General features: G+C 55.1%; 1 protein-coding gene across 2 annotated transcripts in view; it reads left to right on the top strand.

Annotated features, from left to right (window-relative positions):
- NHEJ1 (non-homologous end joining factor 1) overlaps nt 1–19148 on the top strand; it is a 42408-nt gene that overhangs the window by 4708 nt on the left and 18552 nt on the right. For both annotated transcript variants that reach the window (XR_005955630.1, XM_041473585.1), the window contains exon 5: nt 826–884. Coding sequence is in view for 1 of the 2 variants with exons in the window: in XM_041473585.1 (XP_041329519.1) it covers nt 826–884 (59 nt within the window). In the remaining variant the exon portion in view is untranslated. The remainder of the gene's footprint in view (nt 1–825; nt 885–19148) is intronic.

Raw genomic sequence — 19148 nt, 5'->3', positions numbered from 1 at the left:
GGTCAGCCCGGGCTTGTGTATCACATCCAGGAGGATGTTGTGGTCCAGACCCTGTGCCATGACTGGTGCCCCACCACAGGAGCCTGGATCTGCCCTGTAGGTGCACTACAGCTGCATTGGCCAGCTGCACTTCCCTCTACCCTGCGGCTTGTGGTCTCTGCAGGGCTTGGAGCAGCCTGGACAGCCTGTCTTGGGTCCAGGGACTGATGCTGGTGAGAAGCTGGCCTCTCTTGTCCCTTACTTGGTGCAGGGCAGAAAGCTGGGAGGAAGCATTGCACCCTAGTGGCTGAGCAAATCCGGCCAGCTGCTTCTCCAAGCCACTTCTTAGCAACAATGTGGAAAAACTAGTGTTTTGGACAAGGTGCAGAGCAGAATATAATGTCCCTGTCCTGCAAGAGGAGGACACAGGCTGGCTCACCCCTTCAGATCAGCAGCTGGACAAGCAGTGCCCTGTCCCACCGACTCACACAGCTTGTTCCAGCTGTAAGATCTGGGAATGGTGTTGAGCATGTCCTGCCACCGTTCCCTACTCCTCAGTGTGGAAGTGCTGGGATAAGTGTGGATGGACTATTGGCTCTGCCTGGCTGCTGTGTGCCTGAGCAGGCTCAGCCATGCTTTTCCAACTTCCTTGTGGTCCTTGCACCTTCTTCTAACCAGGTGATGTGTCTCTAGCCCAAGAGGCCTGCTGATGTTTCCTGCTGATTCTGGAAAGAGCATGCTGGAGCTTTTCCCCTGCAGCATCCTCACCCTATGGTCAGGGGAAGGGGAAGCTGGGGTGGGAGGTCTGGCCAAACCTGTCCAGGCTGATCCCTGTCTGCCTTGCAGGCCGCCTGCGGACAGAGCCCTTCCAGGAGGAGACGTTTCAGCAGAACGTCGTGGCTGAGGTAAGGAACAGTGCAAGTCCTCTCTCCTTTGGCAAAGGGGTGGTTTCAGCAGCAGCTGCAGTGTGAGGTGTGCCAGGCTGGATGGGAGCACTGATGGGGATAGCTAGACTTGCCTAAAGAGGGGTCATGCCCTCTAGCTCTCCCGTGGCCCTCTTTGTGTCCTTGCACCTCATCTCTAGGGCTAGCAGAGCTGGGAATGTGCCTGACATGGCTGGATGGGAACTACCTGGTTGTTGGGAGCTGCCAGAGGTGCAAGCCAGGCTGGCTGCTCCACAGGAGTGTGCCATCACTGGGACATATTCATCATATTCACCTGCCTCCCAGACTTGCTCTGGACCTAAACATTGCTGCTGATGGCAGGCAGAGATCAGGTGAATGGAGAGAAGCCATCTCTTTTTAGTTCACCTGTTGCTTTTAGAGGTGATTTTGCAGTGGCACATTGTGGGGACAGGAGCTTTTCAGCATGTTATCCATGCTCTGCCTGTCACTGTCCCCTTGGCACACTCAGCTCTGAAATCAGACATGTGCTCTGGAGAAACTGGGATTGCAAGGAGAGAGTCTTTGATCCTTTTGCATTACTGGAAATCATCACAGAAGCACTAAAATGATTCAGACTGATGTGTCAGGGTCAGAAATGCTTGATGCCCATTGATGCAAAAGGACTTGGGACACTTCTGAGTGTTCCTGTGCTCACTGTGAAGGCACAGGAATGGGGGGCAGTGGTACCTGCTGGGGACCAGGTAGTCAGCCAGGGTGCCAGTGGTATCACATGGGCTGTGGGAGGATGTTGCTTTATGAGATGAGCTGATGTTCTTTTGCAGCCAACAATAGATGATCTGCAGAGTTTCTGAAAATTAGAGATGATCCCTCTTTTATATGCGAGGCATTGCTTCCAATGCAGGCAACTTTCCCCTGGATTATGAAGGATAGAGATGAATTCACTGCTGGACTGCAACTTGAAGTTTGCCTAGGGACCAATGATCATGGCCAGATTACATTCACCCTGGGCACAGAAAGGACATTCCTAAGCAGTAATTTATATCCTTCATGCCTTGAAAGAGCTAATTTCCCAAAGCAGGGGGAAAATTATGAGTGAAATCAGCTCAGAGGAAACATTTAGACAGAAAAATGTGAATGAAAATGGTGAGCTCTTTCAGAAGAATTTCAGAAGCCACAAAAAGCCACAATTCCACAATCAAGAAAGAGGGCAGCGCTGGCCCAGAGCCCGTTCTGGTTCAGCAGCAAAGTGAAGGCAGCAATTAGAAATAAAAGAGCAGTTTATAACAAATGGGAGAGCAGGAGTAGATAGCAATCAATATAAATTAGAAATTATGAAGTGTAGAAAATGGGTAACAGAAGCTAAAGACATCAGGGAAAAATCATGGCGATGAACAGAAGGAAAAGCTTTTATTTAGTGTAGCAGGAGAAAACCCCAAGCTCCCAGCAATAGGATAAGCTTATTAGTAGACAGGGGTGGTAAAATGATTTATACTGGACCAGACATGGCAGAAGCCATGGGTAAATGTTTCAGTGCTGTTGCTGGAAGGGTCCAGGCAGATATGCCAGGATAGGGGGATAATAGAGTGTCTTTGTAGGAGAGTCATCTGAACAACATCTGCTAAAGATGAACATCAGGCTTGAAATTCAGAGTTCTCCAAGAGCTGGTAGGGTCTGGGGGAAGGTGCAGAGTGGGCAGGAGGGGAGTGAGGCAGCTCTGCACAGAGCCTGGCAAAAGCAGCTGGTGTGGAGCACATCTGGCACAGGCTGAAAAGATGGGATAGTGCTGTGTGTCCCGAGAAGCCAGGAGCAGTATCTTGAAGCCAGACAGGGAATGGAAGGCCCTGGGAGATGCTGCCCCTCTGCATCCTCTGGTAGCCAGGTCTGAGCACTGGCTGCAGGGGAGAGGCTGGTGGAAGGATGCAGTTGTGCATCTGGTCTGCTGGGAGGGTCTGTGTCCTCCCTGCATTCATCCCATTCTTCATAAACCCAGTGATGCTGATGATGCCATCCTGCAGCAATGAGCTGTGAGATGCAAACAGCTGCTGCCTTTGGTTTGAATGTGGTACCCCGTCATTCCTCCCAATGCCTCCTAAGTCTTGTGTTAGTGAGACACACCAAAAGTGGCTTTTCAGCTCTTCACCACCAAAACTGGCTCTTCACCCCAGTCTCTCCTCTCATCTTGCAGCAGCAAGGTGGTCTGGGTGACCCCATTGTCTTTGTGCAGTTACTTCAGAGCCTCCAGGCAATTTAATACTCTGTTTGTCAGCTGCTAAAAGGAGCAGCACAAGGAGCTGGGGTCCCTCAGGACATGTGGGGAGCTGGGAATGCAGTGAGCAGCTCCCATGTCTAGGTTTTCAAAAAGATGCTGGACAATCAGCACAGAGTCACAGGAATGAACTGAGGACTGGGGAGAGAGCCTGGCATTGAGGGACTTGGAAGAAAAGAGCTCTGTCTAGCTTATCAGGGAGAAAACTGAGAGGAGCCTTGATTATAGTGTGTGCAGGCCTTACAAGGAGAAAAGGCTGGTTAGTGAAGGGCTCTCTTTAATCTTGCAGAGAGCACTGGAGCACAAGCCACGCACTGGGACATAGAGCCAGGGAATTTCAAGTTAGAATGGAGGCCCTTGGGTTTGCTCCTGCCAGTGATCCGGGCATGCTCCCAAGGCAGTGGTTGATCCTCCATCTCTTAATGTCTCCAAAAGCGAGCTAGGAGTCTGCCTGGAAGAAAACCAAGTTGCTGGGTTTGGTCTTGGGATGTGCATGCTTGAACATCGGTGGACAGGAGGTCAAGAAGAGAGATCTATTGGTCCTTCCAGTATCTCTGTCTGTGACATGGAGCTACAGGTTGTGGATGTTTGGTTGTGGTAAGCACCTCTGGGCTGGAAAGGGATTGTGATGATGTGGTACAGGGCTGGATGTGGGCAGGTGCTCCACAGCTTTGCTCACTTCCCAGATATTTGCTCTATCCCGCATGGAGAGGAAAGGACCTGTCAGTCCCTCAGGGCAGAGCTGCAGAGCCTCTCAGCTTAGACATGCCCTTTATCTGGGCTTGTGTGCACTTGGCTGTCCAGGGCATTTTAACTAACCATGGGGAGTTTTCCAGCAAAGCCCTGGTAATATTTATACGTTTAGGAAATGATGCTTTCACACACACAGTTTTTGGCAAGGGTTCACTGCTGAGCAGCTGCCTGGGCTTGAGCAGAGCTGGAAGGAGAGCAGTGGCTGTGCACACGCCGAGGCGAAGCTGGTGGCTTTTATTGGCAAGCCCAGGGGTTCACACCATTAGGGGAAGGAGAAGGCGGCTGGAGAGGGCTCGGTGCTTCAGGGCTTCCCCAGCACCATTCCCAGCAGTCTAGGACTCAGCAGGTTGGGGATATTTTGTTCCCTGGCTCCCCTCTGGGTTACAGAAATGACCTCACAGGGCAGGGTGGGGTGGCCACCCATGGGTTTTGAGGGCCTGCTCCAGCTTGGCCACGGTTAGCGTTTCATGACCCAGCTTATTGCACAGCCTGCACTCCGACTTAGAAGGAGAAGGATGAGCAGGTTCCTGCAGCGCTGTGCCCCCTGCTCTGAGGAGGGCAGGGACAGGTACATCGAGGACAAGCTCACGGATACCATCAGTGCAAATATAGCCCCCGTGCCCCAGGATGCTCTGCCCTGTGTATTTTTATCTGCTGTGGCTGCGCGGGGGCGGCTGCTCCGCACCTCCGCAAGCAGAGCGCGGGACCTCGGCAAACAGGACGCGGCGGGTTCACGGCTCGACCCCGGGGCCCGGCGAGGAGGAGGAGGATGTACCATCAAAACAAGCAACGCTGCAGAGGAAGATAAACAAACAGGCAGCTTCCAGTGTGGCCCCAGCCGAGGGCGAGTGGGAGCCCCGGGGCCAGGGCTGGCGGTGGTGCCGCAGCGGTGCTGGCTGACGTCAGGGCGCCCGGGGGTCAGCATCCCTCTTATTGTTTCCCACCGGGGCTGGGAGCAGGGCCAGGCACCCGTCCCCCGTCCCCCTCCCGTGTGGGGACACAGGCCAGCGGGGCAGGTGGAGGATGGCCAGGACGCGCTCTGCAGCCACAGGCCATTGCCACCACGGGGTACAGCCGGGTACCTGGCTGCTCGCTGCCTGCCTCCAGCACCCGGGCTCTCCTTTTTAACAGTAACTAAAAATAAGCCCTGGGTAGCGGAGTGGCCACGGTCTGGCCAAGGACAAAGGCGGTGGTGGCCTGCATATTTTGCAGGGTGGGGACGGCATCCCTCAAACCCACGCCAGCTTAGTGCAGTGCAGAGGAAACAGCCCTTTGGCTCCTCCAAACGAGGGATGTTTTTAATTAGTGCAAGGTAGCTGTGGCTTTGCAGCTGCGACTGGGCCAGAGCGGGGCCGGTGCCATGTGTGTGACATGGACTGGGTGCATGTCACTGGCTCAGGGGGGTGCTCCGCTGGGCTGGGGCCCCTTGGCGTGGGGCTGGGGAAGGAGCTGGGGCCACAGTGCTGCTGCTATCAGGGCTAAGCAGCGCAAAATTTGCACAGCCCTGAGCAGATTGGCTCAGGGTAGAGGTGGCAGCATGGGGCTGGCTTGTGGGGCAGCTTGGATGAGCAGAGCAAACTCTTGTGTGCTGCCGAGCATTTGTGCTGTGAGCCCCATGAGTGATGGTGTCTTGATCTGGATTGACCCCACCTGGGTCCTTGCTTCATTCCTGAGCAAGCTTTGGTCACATCATCCCATCAGTGCCCTGGCGTATGAGTTGCACACTGGAAGTGCAGTGGGCCATGTCTGTGCTGAGCAGAGTGGGACACACACTGCCCTGCACTCCCATGTACTCAAGGAGCTGCACACTGCTGCAAGCAGGCATGGAGCGAGGGCTGCCTGTACTCAGTGTGAGCACATGTACCAGAGCAGGAGCGTGAGAGCAACACTGGGAGTGTGCATGCTGGTACTGATGGGAACAAGGGGCAGAGTGCCACATCTGCTGGCTGAAGAGGACAGTGGACAGGGGCTAGCACTTAGTGTCCACAGTGGTGCACCTGGGGAGATGCACTGGTGGCCACCACAGTGTGGGTGCTGACCACCGCCTGGGCACCAGCCCCCTGTGGTGTTTGCCACAGAGGCCTGTGGCGGTCGGTGTTGCAGTGTTATTTATTTATTTGCTGAGGCCCCATCAGGTGAGGGGCACCCAGCCAGGATGCACTTTCGGGGCTGCCACTGGCAGCCACAGGCCGCTTGCACAAGCAGTGAGTCAGTGGAGCTACATGCTGCTAAAACCAGACTTGGCACAGGCACCCCAGAGCAGCAGTCTGCCCAAAAGTGCCCAGACCATGGGCAAGCAGTGAGTCCCTGGCTGCTGGACCAGGGCTAGGCTGACTGTGATTGCTCCAGCTCTTGCCTCTGCCAGGGATGTGGATGCTGTCCCAGGAGCCCTGAGGGGATGCCCATTCTGGAGATCTGGGGTTTTCACAGCCCAACCCCCTGTGGCCGTGGCTGTGCCACTGTAGAGAGTGGGTGGCACCTGGACGAGGTGCAGGCAGCTGTCTGCTTGTCCCAGCCCACTTCAGCCCAGCATCACCCAGTGGTTTGTTTGGGAATGGAGGGATGGACAAGCACCATCACAGCCACCCTCCCTGGGGTGCTGCACAGCCCTTGTCTGGCACACGTGGTCTGGCATGTATAGAGAGCCCTCCTTTGCAGTCGGGGTGTTCCTCATCCTCTCCATGCCATGCCATGCTGTGCTGTACCATGCAAAGCTGTGCCGCGCTCTGCTGTGATGTGCCAGGTTGTGCCATGCTGTGCCACGCACTGCAGGCAGGAAGAGGGGTGTCACAGATCTTCTGGCAGAAGGGGCCAGACCCTGCTCCTGCGGGAGAGGCCCCAGCATGTGCATGGGCACTGGCTGTGCAGTGCTGCTGAGGAACAGCTCAGCTCGGGGGATGATTGATCTCGTGTCAGCAGGCGGTGGTTTGAGCCGGTGCCAGGCCTCAGCTCAAATGGGAGCATTGAAGGGGGAGAGCCCCTTCCCCCTCCTGAAAGCAGAGCAGCAATCCCCCTGCCACCAGCCCCGGCTCTGCTCCCACATCTTGGCCATTATCGGCCCTGCAGCTGCAGGCAGTGCCCAGCCCTGGGGAGCGTGCGAGGGGCAGCAGGGAGCACTGAGGTGTCTGGGGTCCCAGCCCCACCACGCTGGGCTCTGTGGCTGTGCTTGGGTTAGAGGAGGGCAAAGGGGGCGTGTAGGGATGGTTGGCAGGGGAGAAGGTGTGGAGCATGGTCTGCCCCTCACCACTGTGCCTTGCAGCCACCTGTCCCGGCTCAGGATGTGGCAGCAGCTCCTGGAGCAAAGGACCTTTTGGGGAGGAAAACAGGGTAGACTTTGATGAGGCACTAAAGGCACTGCTCTGTGTTAGCAAGGGATGTGGCAGCACCTGTGTCCTCAGCTGATGGGGTCTGGACTGGGGTGTTGCCATCCCCACTGTCTCCAAGGACAGAGGAACAGTGCTGCCTGCACCCCTGGCACTGCCCTCTGCAGCTCCCAGCACCCCTTCATGCTTCAAATGTCAGGTTTTGTCACCATGTCCTTGTGTGTCCTGAGCCCTTGACTAGCTTCCTCCATACCCACAGCTGCATCCCTTCTCCAGTGGCATCCACTGGCAGCTTTTATTGGTGTTTCTGAAAGCTGATCCCTCCTTATCCCATGGGCCAAAGCCTCTGTAGCCTCTTCCAGTTGTGCCAGCCCATGCAGAGGTGGTACTGAACAGCTGAGACATCTGGGCAGACACAGCACCTGGGAATGGGTTGCTCTGCACCCCAGGGGATACAGCCATTGGATTCCTGAGTCTGCCTGCTCCTGCTCCCACTCTGCTCGGACCTTTGCACTCTATGTATCTGTGTGAGGAAACAGGGCCATTCATGTATTTCTCTCTCTATTTATACCTCTCCCTTTCCGTATTTAGTGTGTGCGCAGGCAGAGGGGGCAGCAAATGCCGGGGCCACTGATGTTCTTGGCTCCAGCACCGGCTGGAATTTCGTCCTGGAATGTATCCTGAACCGCTCTGAAAACACGAATAAATCTCTGTGTGTTGTGTGCATGTGTGTACACAAATACATAGACAACGTATAGACATGGAGCCCTATAGGGCATTTGTGAGCTTTAATATTTAAAGGAAGGAGTAGTTAGAGGGTTCTCAGTGAGGCAAACACCTCTGGATCAAAGGGATGCAGGGTGCTCTGCTAGTGACCAGGCATGATAGAAGATAGCTGGCACTTGCTCTGTCCTCTCCAGGGACCTGAAGCCACCCTCTTGGTGACATGCCCAAAGTAGCATGCCCTTCATGCCCCAAGCAGTGCTCTGATCCCGTGGTGCTTACATTTGACTGAGATCTCTGCTTCCTGGCCTCCAGCTTCTCAGTGAGAACCCCAGAGAACCAGCTCCTGTGCTGCTAATACAGGCTGCAGAGCCTGGTCTGGAGCTGGATGTTGTTAGGCAAGGATATCAACCCATCTGTGGCAGAGTGGGCTTCCAGAGCATCAGGGGTTGTCTCCTGAACATCAGCTAGTGCTCACAGCTCTTGAGGAGAGATCACATGGGAAAGGAGGAGATAAATGCCGGGTAACAGGTCCCAAGTAGGTGCTGAGTTGGGCATCTCTTTGGGATGCTGCAGCATCTGGTGATCATGGCTGTCTGGGAATGACAATGAAAATGGGAAAAAAGAAATTTGGTACCAGATCCCAAGCAGGATGCATGGCCATGCCAATTCTTCAGGAGGTGCTGGCAGCTGCCTTGCTGTGGATCCTGGATGAGGCCCTGTTGGGAGCACCACTGGGTCTCCCAGCACCTTTTGGACAGGAAACAGGCATCCTTTTTTTAGCCCAGCTCAGGGTCACGCTGGCTTCTTGTCTTCTGGATGCTGAAAAACCTGATATCTTGGGCTGAAAATGCCCACGTTTGGTCTCTGGCCAAAGGTGATATGTTTGTGGGTGGGGGAAATTGGAGCAAATTCCTGCTGTGAGTCCTGCACGTGTGCGCGGGCGTGCGGATAGGGGAAATATAGTTTTCCTTTTGAAAAAAAAGCCCTGCTTATTTTTATACAGAACTCCAGAAGGGCTGAAGGTGGAAACTTCATCTGTCAGCAGCTTTCACAGGGGAGCGGGTCCCTGCCTGAGTTTGGGGGGAAACCACAGCTGGGTGTTAATGGGACTGTTAATGAATTAATGTTGGCTGCTGGGGGCCAGCGGGGAACCTGGCTCAGTGCAGCCGGAGCACATGGAGCCCTGCCCGCACGTGGGCTCCAGCTGCAGAGAGCCCCAGCTCTGGGAGCCATGCACTTGGGGAGGTGTGAGTCTCTCCTAGTCATGCCTCGCTCTCTGGGTTGTGGAAACACTTGGAAATGTGGCCACATTGCCGTGGGGAGATGGTCCTACACGCAGGAGTGTGGAAACAGCCGGGGTGGGTGTGCTACCTCTCCACTGCGGGCATCTGCTGCCTGAGCTGGTGATACCATTTAAGGCTGGGTCTATTCAGCTGCTGAAAGCAAACCTTTAAAGCAATTTAAAGTGGAGTGAAATCCTCCCAGGTTGGAAGCCTGTGTTGCTCAGTCAGTGCAATGTCTGTAGCAGCACTGGTCTCCTCACAGCACTGTCTATCTGAAGCCCTTATCAGGGTTATTTCTTTCTCCCCAAAATGTGGAGAATTGAATGCAATAAGCACAGCCATGCCCCATGCTGTGGACTTAGCACCTTTGCAGGTTTTTCGCAGCTGGTTTGCTGGGAGCAGCTCTAGAGGACAGCGAGGAGGTCAAGGAGGTCACGCTAACGTGCTCACCTGATGCCAAAATGGTAGCATGCAGTGAGGCTGAGAAATAGCATTGTATCCTGCTTAGACTGGAAATAAGAGGGGAAAATGCAGAGACCATCTGGGAAAGAGAGAGTAAATTCTTTTCTGTAGACTTCTCCTGCTGTGTCCTTCAGGCTCTGTGAATGAGATCTCAGCCTGTGAGATTTGGGCAAGCCTGTGGCATCTCTTGGGATTTCTCCCAGGAGTATCAGTGTCAGTATCAGACACCTGGTGAACCAATGGGAAAGACTGGCCATCCTGAGGGACAGATGACTGTGCAGAGCAAGGGATGACAATGCCAAAGAAGGGATGGCCATGCTGAGAAAGGAAAGACTACACCAAGGAAGGGATAGCTATACTGGAGAAGTGAAGACCATACTGACATAGAAATGACCACGCCCAGCATGGGACTGTGGATGGACTGGTTCCCCAGCAGAAGATGCTGTCATGGATGGAGAGAGAAAGAGACAGAGCCTCCTTCTCAGCTGAGAGGAAGACTGAAATACCCTGAGCTCTTGGGAACTCTGCTTGCTTCCCGGGGATACTGTGCTTGATGCAGAGGCCACTTGGTCAGACAGACTCTCACCTCAGTAAGGAAACCTTTCTGGGCATTTGGACCCAGTACCTTTCCTGGGACTTCGTGCTGGTTCTTCATAATCAATCTCCAAGTAGCCAACATCTGCTATCCAGTGCCAAACCCAGCCAGAGGGACTCAGAGCCTGGAGAGGGCAGTGGCTGGGCCCTCTGGCAGGGCTGCTCTTTGCAAGGGTGGGCTTTACACAACTTCCTCCCCAGCACTGGAGAAGGTCCTTCAGAGGATCCCAAATTCCGGCTTGAAGGAACTCTGAGGTGCTTCTGTGCCCAGCTGCCCGCTCTTGCAGTCCAGCTCTGGCTCCACTGGGCCTAGAGCCCTTCCCAACCCAATCTTAGACAGACGGATATCCCAAAACCCACTGGTCCCAGGGGCTCCCACTCTGGGTCCCTCTGGCTGAATGAGGTGGTGTGCGTGTGCCCAGACTGTCCCCTCCTGTGACTGTACAGTACACACAGCTAAATATATGTCCGTGCAGATACAGGAACTCAGAGGGGCTGAGTGATGCTCCTTTTCTATACCTCTTTTCATGGGGAGAGTTAATGAGATTCATGTCATTAAAGGGCTGATGTTTTGTGGGATGGGAACCTTTTAAACGGGATGTGTCCTGGCTTAGTCATGGCAAATATTTACCAAAAAAAAAAAAAAAAAAAAAAAAAAGGAAAAAAAAAAGAGAAAGAGGAAAAAGAAGGGACATACCATATAAAATTAGAGTTCTGAAAATAGTATTTAGACCAAGTGAGAGAGAGGAACCTAAAACAGAAAATACAGCCCAGTCTGTTCAGGAGTCAGGGGAAGAGAGAGTGGGGAGGCGGGGGAAAGCCAGAGATAAAACGAGAGAAACCTCGGCAGTAAAAACAGCATCTTGGTAAATAGACTATTAAAAAAATTCTGACCCGCTTTATGGCTTTCTTGGCTGCCGTTCAGCTGTGCTGCCCTGGCCGGCACGGAGGGAAGGTAGCAGGAGCCGGCGTCTGTGTGGATGCTCAGAGCTCCAGGACGCGGCTTCCCCCCACCCCCGCCCCGGAGCAGCCGCACAGGGCGTTAAATTTAGCCACATAATGATGGCCCTGAGGAGGCAGCCTTTTGTAGCCACACTATAATTACTGCCTCGCTTATAAATTTTATTTTTCTTATTATGTTTCCTCCTCCTCCTCTGCTGGGGAAGGGGTGGAGGGGTCTCCCACACCCCCGTCAAACCCACAGCTCTCCGGAGAGAAGGGGGTACCATGGGATATAGGGGAAGGTGGGCATGACTGCCCAAACCCTGCGCTGCTCTCCTGCCCCATTGCAGGGCTCAGCCCTGCGTTTGGGGAGGGGGGAGGTGTGGAGCTAAGCCCAGTGAGGTAGGGTCCCTAAAGCTTGGGTGTCTTGACCCCCCTGATGCTTAGCCTCACCCTCTCAGGCTGCTTTGGAGATCGACTTGTGCAGGCAGGACCAGGGGATCTCTGGTAGGGCTGTAAGCCCATGTTACAGCCAGGCAGCCGGGATCCCCACCAGGCAGCCGGGATCCTCCTTGCTGGGGATGGAAGGAGAAGCCGTCTGGCCCTGCTTGGCGAGTCACCGGCTCCAGCCCTGCTGCTCGCAGAGGTGGGAAAGGCGACAAGGGCGAGGGGTGGCCCCGGCCACCGCCCGCCAGGAGCGGGCAGAGGGTACGGCTCCTCTCCGGGCCAGTGCAAGCGGGGGACAGCTTCAGGCCGGGCAAGAACGTGCCAGAAAAGGTCTCGTTCCCCTCTTGTTTTCCCAAAACAAAGGAAACAGCCTTGCATTGCTGGAAGTCGCGTGCTTGGGCTGTGCTAGCTTGTTATCATCCGATAACCTGGCGACCTGGGAGCTGCCCTGCTCCTCACCCGCCGAGCCTGCACTACGGGATGCGAACAGCTTCCGCATGAGCTGCCCTTTGCAGAGATCCGTTTTCCGCTTCCCGGGCTGGGGGGGACAGTGGTGGGGGCTGCCATGATGGCCCTGGCTGGCCCCAGGCTCACCAAGTGCCACATGCCTGGGAGATCTGCCCCTGCAGGTGGTGATGGATGGTGAGGGCAGAGGAAATGCAGAGACAGCAAGTGCCATGGCATGGCCCAGGTGCTGCCATCCTGTGTGCAGCGTGGAAGGAGATTTGGGACTCTGCTGTATTTCGCTTTGCCTCATGCAAATTCCCTGAGAGCACCGTGGCCAGGCTTTGCTGTGGAGCAGGATGGGCAGTGTGCAGGGCTGGGGGTGGCAGGGGTCCCTTGGGGCATACAGTGGTGCCTTCAGGGAAAGAACCCTTGCAAACTGCCAAGGAAGGCTGCCCAGCACCAGGACTGCCTGCTTTCCCTTCTCCCAGGCTCTTGCCTTGAGGAGGATGCAGTGATGCCAAGCTGCCCTAGGGACTTTGGTGGGACTGGTGGTCACAGTGGTGTTCATCTGTCACTGTGGGGACATGTGTGGGAGAGCATCTCCTTGGCAGAGCTGGGTATGGGGCACGTGCAGAACCACAGCAGTCTCACCCAGCAGTGCCCAGGGGAGCTGGCTCATCCCAAAGCAGCCCCTTTCTCCTGCCCTGTGCTACAACGGCTCTGTTCAGCATAACGATGACCTGAAGCAACCTCCATCCCTCGCTCAAGTACCCGTTTCAGGGCAGGTAGGACAATACTAAATCAACTCCTTTAAAGCCTCCTGACCTGCAGCCCCACAGACGTGCCGGTCTCCATCCCTCCCTCATCTCCTGCGGGCACACTGGGGTCTGGTGCTCTGGCCAGCTGCCCGGGCACGGGGCTGCCTCGGCTGCTGGCCAGGCAGCTCCTGGCCTGGCTGGGTCTGTGCCCTGACCCTCCACCCACTGCGGGGCCCGTGGCTTGTGCCAGGCGCCAGGGATTCAGCACCGAGGTGGTCGCAGGAGTCCCCAGGGACAGCAGCCACCACCTCACTGGTGGTGGCTTGGGAGCCTGGAGAGCGCTGTGGAGCAAGAGACAAAGTGCCCTTTCAGCCTAGGCCCTGGAAAGGTGTCTGTGTGTGTGTGCAGAGGTTAATGCCTTCGGCCCTGGGGAGAGGAGAGGAGAGGAGAGGAGAGGAGAGGAGAGGGCATGGGCAGGCTCTGTCCCCACGGGAGCCATCCCTGCACGTGTGCCTCTGCATGTGCTTGCGTGTGCCTCTGTGTGCAGGAGGCTTATGCGTTTCCGTCTCGGTGTATTTACATACGTCATGTGTGTATCTTACTCATCACTGTGTTTTTCTTTCCTTGTTCTTGGGTCTTTCCCCCACCTCCGCCATGGATCCTATAATTCTTATGGCATTTTATTCTTCGCTTTTATTTTTTTTTGTTCAAATCTACTGTTTTGGAAGTTGCTGCCTCCTTAGGAAAATAAGCAGTATTTTTAGTGCCTGTGTGAAAGGCTGCTGATGCCGCCTGCCCCTGCTCATCGCTTACTCACTACTTGTTTAAGCTTTTATTTACCCCTTTGCCTCGTGCTGGGATGTGGGGGCAGCCAGCATGGCAGGAGCATGCCAGAGTTGTCAATGAGTGAAAGGCAGCTCCAATCTGGCCTTTATTGAGGTCTGGGTTTGCGTAGCTCTGGAGCAGCCTGCCCTGTAATCAGTCAGCCACCAGAGTTGGCCAGCCTTGTAATAAAGTAGCTCTATATTTATTTGTTCTGTTTATACGCTGCTCTGTAATAAGTTGGGAGTCTTCCCCACTCCCCCCATTTTCTTTGGGAAGTTCCTCTGGGTCTCTGAGGGGATCTGCCATCCTGTGTGCTATGGATGCTTGGGGCCCTGCATCCTCTGAGCTACTCTGGCCACATCTGGGCCATGTGCCTCCAGCTCCGTGTGTCCCATACACCCCAATGTCCAACTGTTCCCAACCTCTCCCCAGCATTCCAGCCCCGTTCCCCAGTGCAGAGAGCCCCAGTGGCTCCCCTGGTACCCCACATCTCCCCATGGCCCCTTCTCCTCCGTCCCTGTTGCCCCCAGCACTGCCTCTGTGAGTCCCCCTCCCTCCCTCTCCATTTCAGCCTTGGGTCTTTTTATAATACATTCATTAAAGGGAGCTCAGTTGCCCTTTCCCCAGTGAGGCTGGAACACTGACAGCCTGTTCACCCGCGTGTCTGTAATTAAACTCAATCTCTGGGTGAATACAACAATGTGACTGCACAGAATAATTCCTGGAGATCCTGACGCCGAGGAGGAGTGTGGCCTGTAAGCAGCCCATTCACGCCTGGCTTTCTATAAATACTTTACTATGTGGCATTAAGAAAACTTCAAGCCCTTTCTCCCCCTCCTCTTTTTTTTTATTTTTTTTATTAGTGCTACATAATATAGTAATTGTGTGACTAGAAGGTCCCCCCTGTGCCTGCCTGGGTTCACAGGTCTGGGTGTGACCTTGCGCTGCACTGGCCGAGCACGGGAGCCATGCCCAGGGACTGCTGTGCCCAGGGACCTGCCAGCCTCACCAAGGGGATGCAGGTGGCCTGCAAAATCCTGCATCCCACAGCTCTGCCAGGATAAAAGGCTTACATCCCTAAAACCCGTCCCAGTGGTGTCCCTGCTGGCAGCAGTGCTTGGCTGATACTGTGGTCCTGGGAGCTGTGGCTGCTGGAGGGAGATACTGATGGATATTGGGGAAGAGGGAGGAAGGACAGGCATGGGGAAGTATCCCTACATTCCCTTGGCCATCAGTGTGGCTGCTCCTGAAGTTCCAGCCTGGTAGCTCTCTAACCTGGGATCCTTGGGAATCCACAGGGCAACTCTTCAGGTCTCATCATGCCCAAGGACAGGGGTTAAGCAAGTGTCCCGAGTGTGATCACATCCTGCCTGCTGTCCGCTGTGCTTCCCTGAGGCCGTGCCTGCCCTCCCCTCCCCTGAAGCCTACGGATGGCATGGCTGGAAGGATGCTCAGGCACATCCAGGCCCCTGGGCAATCCATCCTCTGGCTCTGTAGCCTTCATCAGTGATGCTTTCCAAAGCAGACACACAGAAGAATTTTCCTCAGCCAGAGGGTGTGCCAGCCCCACACACAGCCCAGCTCCCCAGGCAGCATCCCTTGGCTGGCTCCTGTGACACTGACTACAAGTGCCTGTCGTAGTGCAGAAGCCACAGTCACAGAGCAGTCAGCTCCCTGCCTGCCTGGCTCTTGCTCCCTGTGTTTTGAGACCTCGGGGTTGCAAAGAAAGCAGGGCTCCCCTCCCTCTCCTCTGGCCAGCTGAAGGGCTGAGCACAGAGACTGAGGACATGGGCAGAGGAAGGGCATCCCGTCCTCACTCTGCTGCCGTGCTGCCTGGTTGACATGGGGATATTTTTCATGGCTAGTAGTAATATTAGGTCTTTGTGCTCTGTTGATATTCTTGAAAGCCACAATGGACATTAATATTCATGAGCCCACTCCACCTCATCCATAGTCACGTAGCGTCCTTCAGCAGTGTGGTCCCTGCGTGTTTTTCACTTGCATGGCAGTGTAGTGCCCCAAAAAGTGGCAACGTGCAGAGCCAGAGCTGAGCAAGGGCCATGGTGGTGCAAGATGAGCTGTGGAAGTTTGGGGACCAGCTCTCCCTGGATGCTACCCTATTTTGTGGCTGCCTAGTTGAGCTTGAAGGTAAGCAGACCCACAGATAGTGCCCTGGAACAGGGACCTCCAGTGTCCCTGCTCTCCCCCTCAGTCTGGCATTTCTCCAGCGGCTGCAGCCGTGTTCCTGCCTTGGCACCCCAGCCTTGGTGGGGTAGCATCTAAACTTGTCCCACAAGAGCCGCCCAGTGCCTCTGAAAGTCCTTGGGCAGGGTCTGCATCTGGTGGTGCAGAGTAGAGTGCCAGGAGAATTTCAAGTGCCTCCCATCCCCTCCATCTCGCACCCCCCTCTGGCTGCTTTGCAGCTGAAGTTCCCTGCATGGCTCCCCGCCTACCCCACTTTATTTATTTTGTGGGACAGCCCAAACTGCCCCCCCAGCCCCAGCACTAGGGGCTTGGAGCCCAAAGGAGGAACAGCTCTGTGGCATTTACATCCTCATCACTGGCACACTGCTGCAAACTGGATGCCCTGGGTGTCAGAGCCGCGGAGATGTGGCCGCGGTGGGTGACAGGGACGCGGCAGATGGCGCCCTGGTTCCGGTCACCGCCTGCCTGATGGGCGGCGGCGGGGCTGCGGATCCGGCTCTGCACCTCTGCATCCCCAGCACTGCATCCTGCATCCCCAGCACTGCATCTCCGTCCCAGGCACTGCATCTCTGTGTCCCAGGCACTGCATCCTGCATCTCCGTCCCAAGCACTGCATCCTGCATCCCCAGCACTGCGTCTCTGTGTCCCAGGCACTGCATCCTGCATCCCCGGCACTGCACCTCTGCAGCCCTGGCATTGCATCGCCCTGGCTGCAGCCTCTGTGACAGGGATGCTTCCAGGCAGCAGGGCTGGTACCCACACTGTGCTGTCACCCTGTGCTGTCAGTGGTGCAGCAAGAGCTGAGCAGGCTGTCATGCAGCCAAGGAGCTTTCCCCCATCACTACAGCATTAGCCCCATGTGGGTTAGGAGCAGGGGTGTGCCTGCAGCTGGTCTTGCCCTGGTCTCCCTGCTGCAAAGGTCCCTCCATGCTTACTTTTCTCAGATCAAATGAATCAGGGCAGATGAATGGGGTTAGGCTCCAAATTCAGGGGTTCTTGGCCTGTTTTTTTCCTTTAGGAAGGCTACAAGAAGTGAAAGGTTTTGGTGGGAGCAGCAGAGAGCTGGGGTTCCAGCTCCCCATCCTCTGTTGGGGCAAGGCAAGAAGGACTGGAGCCAGCTGAGTGCTGCCCAGCACAGTGTGGGGAACAAACAGCATCAGTGACCACAGCACACCTCCTCTCATTTATTGCTTACTCCTCAGAAAGGGCCTCTGTTTGCCTATTTGTTTATGATTTTGCTGCAAAATCTGTTGATAGAGAGGTCAGAAATTTTACTTAAACCTCAGCTCTTGAAGTGATGGTACTGCTCCATTGACCATGCTCAACCAGTGCTCTTTCATTCCAGCTGGGATCAGCAGTTCAGTTATTCTCTCAGACATCAATATCACTGTGGGCTGTTGTCATCCAAAGAAAAGACCTTTGTCCATTTCCCCTCTCCAGCCTTTCACTTATCACTTTGATAGCTCATCTTCAAGCTGCCTCCAAGTTCAGGGGTACTGCCAGGGTCTCCCCACAGCCAGGTGTCTTGCCTCTGCCCATAGTGAGGGCTTCTGGGAAGCTCTGGCAAGGCTTCCTGAGACCTGCACAGTGGCCTGTCCCATGCAGCTCCACAGAGATGTCCCTCCATTCTGGAGGCTTCCCATGGGCTCAGGTCTCAGCAAAGCTGCACAGTGTGAGCCAGGGTGTCCTTCCCCTGGCTCCTTACCGTGCCAGCCTGTCTGTGCAGCTCCCAGTGCTGCTGCCTCCCCTGCCTTTTACTTCTGTGTTTTTACGGCTCGGAGGGAGCCGTCCTGCCCCGATTCCCCGCATGCTCCTAATTTCATAGTTCTCTCCATATATCCATATATATCCATATGGCATTTGATACAGGTTTTATGGGCATTTCCATACATTTTACAGACACAGCCATTACAGAGCCAGGTTTCACCCGAGAAACCTCAGGGGAGCAGAGCACTGAATCGCCTTAGTCTTGGCCCCAGAACAAGGCTCTCTTCTCTCCCTTGCTGGGGCTGCCGCTATCAGCGCTGCAGAGGGCTGGGGGATGGCTTGGGGCTGGTCGTGCCAGCCTTGAGGGCCAGGATGCTGCCTGCAGCCTCATCCATCCTGCTTCTTGCAGCCTCATGCTGCAAACCCCAGGGCTGTCACTGCCCTTTGCTCCCTTTCCAGATGGATGCCACTGGCAAGGGACTGCTTTGAATTCAGGCCCACAGTCTGTATGGCTGGGTTGCCAGTATCCAGCCTGTTTGCCTGCCTGTTGGGCTGTACATCCAGCTGGCTGTGGGGACTGGAACCCCTGGTTGTGGTGCAGTGATGCCATCCCAGCTGTCGGGGCAGGGACACCGAAGCACAAGGCTCTGAACTGCAGCTGCTGCAGGGCATGCAGAACATCCGACCTCTGACACGGTGGCTTCTGGCTGGTGGAGGGGCAGAAGACACATCCATGTGAACGCAGCTCTCTGCACACATTTTGACCTGCTACAGAGGCTGCCAGCACTGCCGTAATGCCCAGCACTGCACATGGGTTGATTGTGTTCCCAGTACAAGGGAAGAAGCCTCAGTTCTTGTTTAAAAAGAAGTTGGGTGGCATGTGTCTTCATCTTCACCACGGCCAAACCCTAGAGCAGCCTGAAGTGCAGATCTAAGGCATCACCCTGACATTGTCCCTGGGTGCTGGGCTGTTGAGCACTGTCTGCAGGGGAAGATGGACTGGGACAAGTGCATGCAGGGTTGCATGCACTTAGCACCCCTTAGCATCCCCACAACCTGTTGCTACTTGACAGGGGCAAACAAAGCAGCATCTGACCTCACTTCAGGTCCCCAGTTCTTCTGGTCTCGTGCTGGACTGATAGGATGAGGAATTTTCCACGCTGTCTGTGAATTCCCATTTGCAGGGCAAATGCCCACTCCCACCCAGCGCTGCCTCGAGGACTGCTCCTTGATGCTCAGCCATCCTAAACATGGCTGTGGCGTCGTCCAATCCAGCCTTGCATGTGAGCAGTGCCCTGGATCAGCTATTAATAGCAGCTCCCCTCTCCCCTTTTGAGGGCTGGTGGGAGTCCAGGGTACATCCCACTCTCTTTTCTTGAACAGATCCTGAATGCAGTAACCATTTGTGGCTTCCCCGGCCAGCATGTCTTTCCTTGGCCTTCAGCATGTTCTATTTTCTGTGCTGTTTACTGTTCTTCTGTGGGCTGTCAGGTTTCCATGCTGGGGAAGGGCTTGTAAATGGGGGG

The sequence above is a fragment of the Pyrgilauda ruficollis genome, unplaced genomic scaffold, assembly GCF_017590135.1.
Source record: "Pyrgilauda ruficollis isolate IOZ18807 unplaced genomic scaffold, ASM1759013v1 scaffold3, whole genome shotgun sequence".
In the NCBI taxonomy this organism is placed as follows: domain Eukaryota; kingdom Metazoa; phylum Chordata; class Aves; order Passeriformes; family Passeridae; genus Pyrgilauda; species Pyrgilauda ruficollis.
The sequence above is the reverse complement of the archived record's forward strand: the minus strand, read 5'-3'. Positions and strand labels throughout refer to the sequence as shown.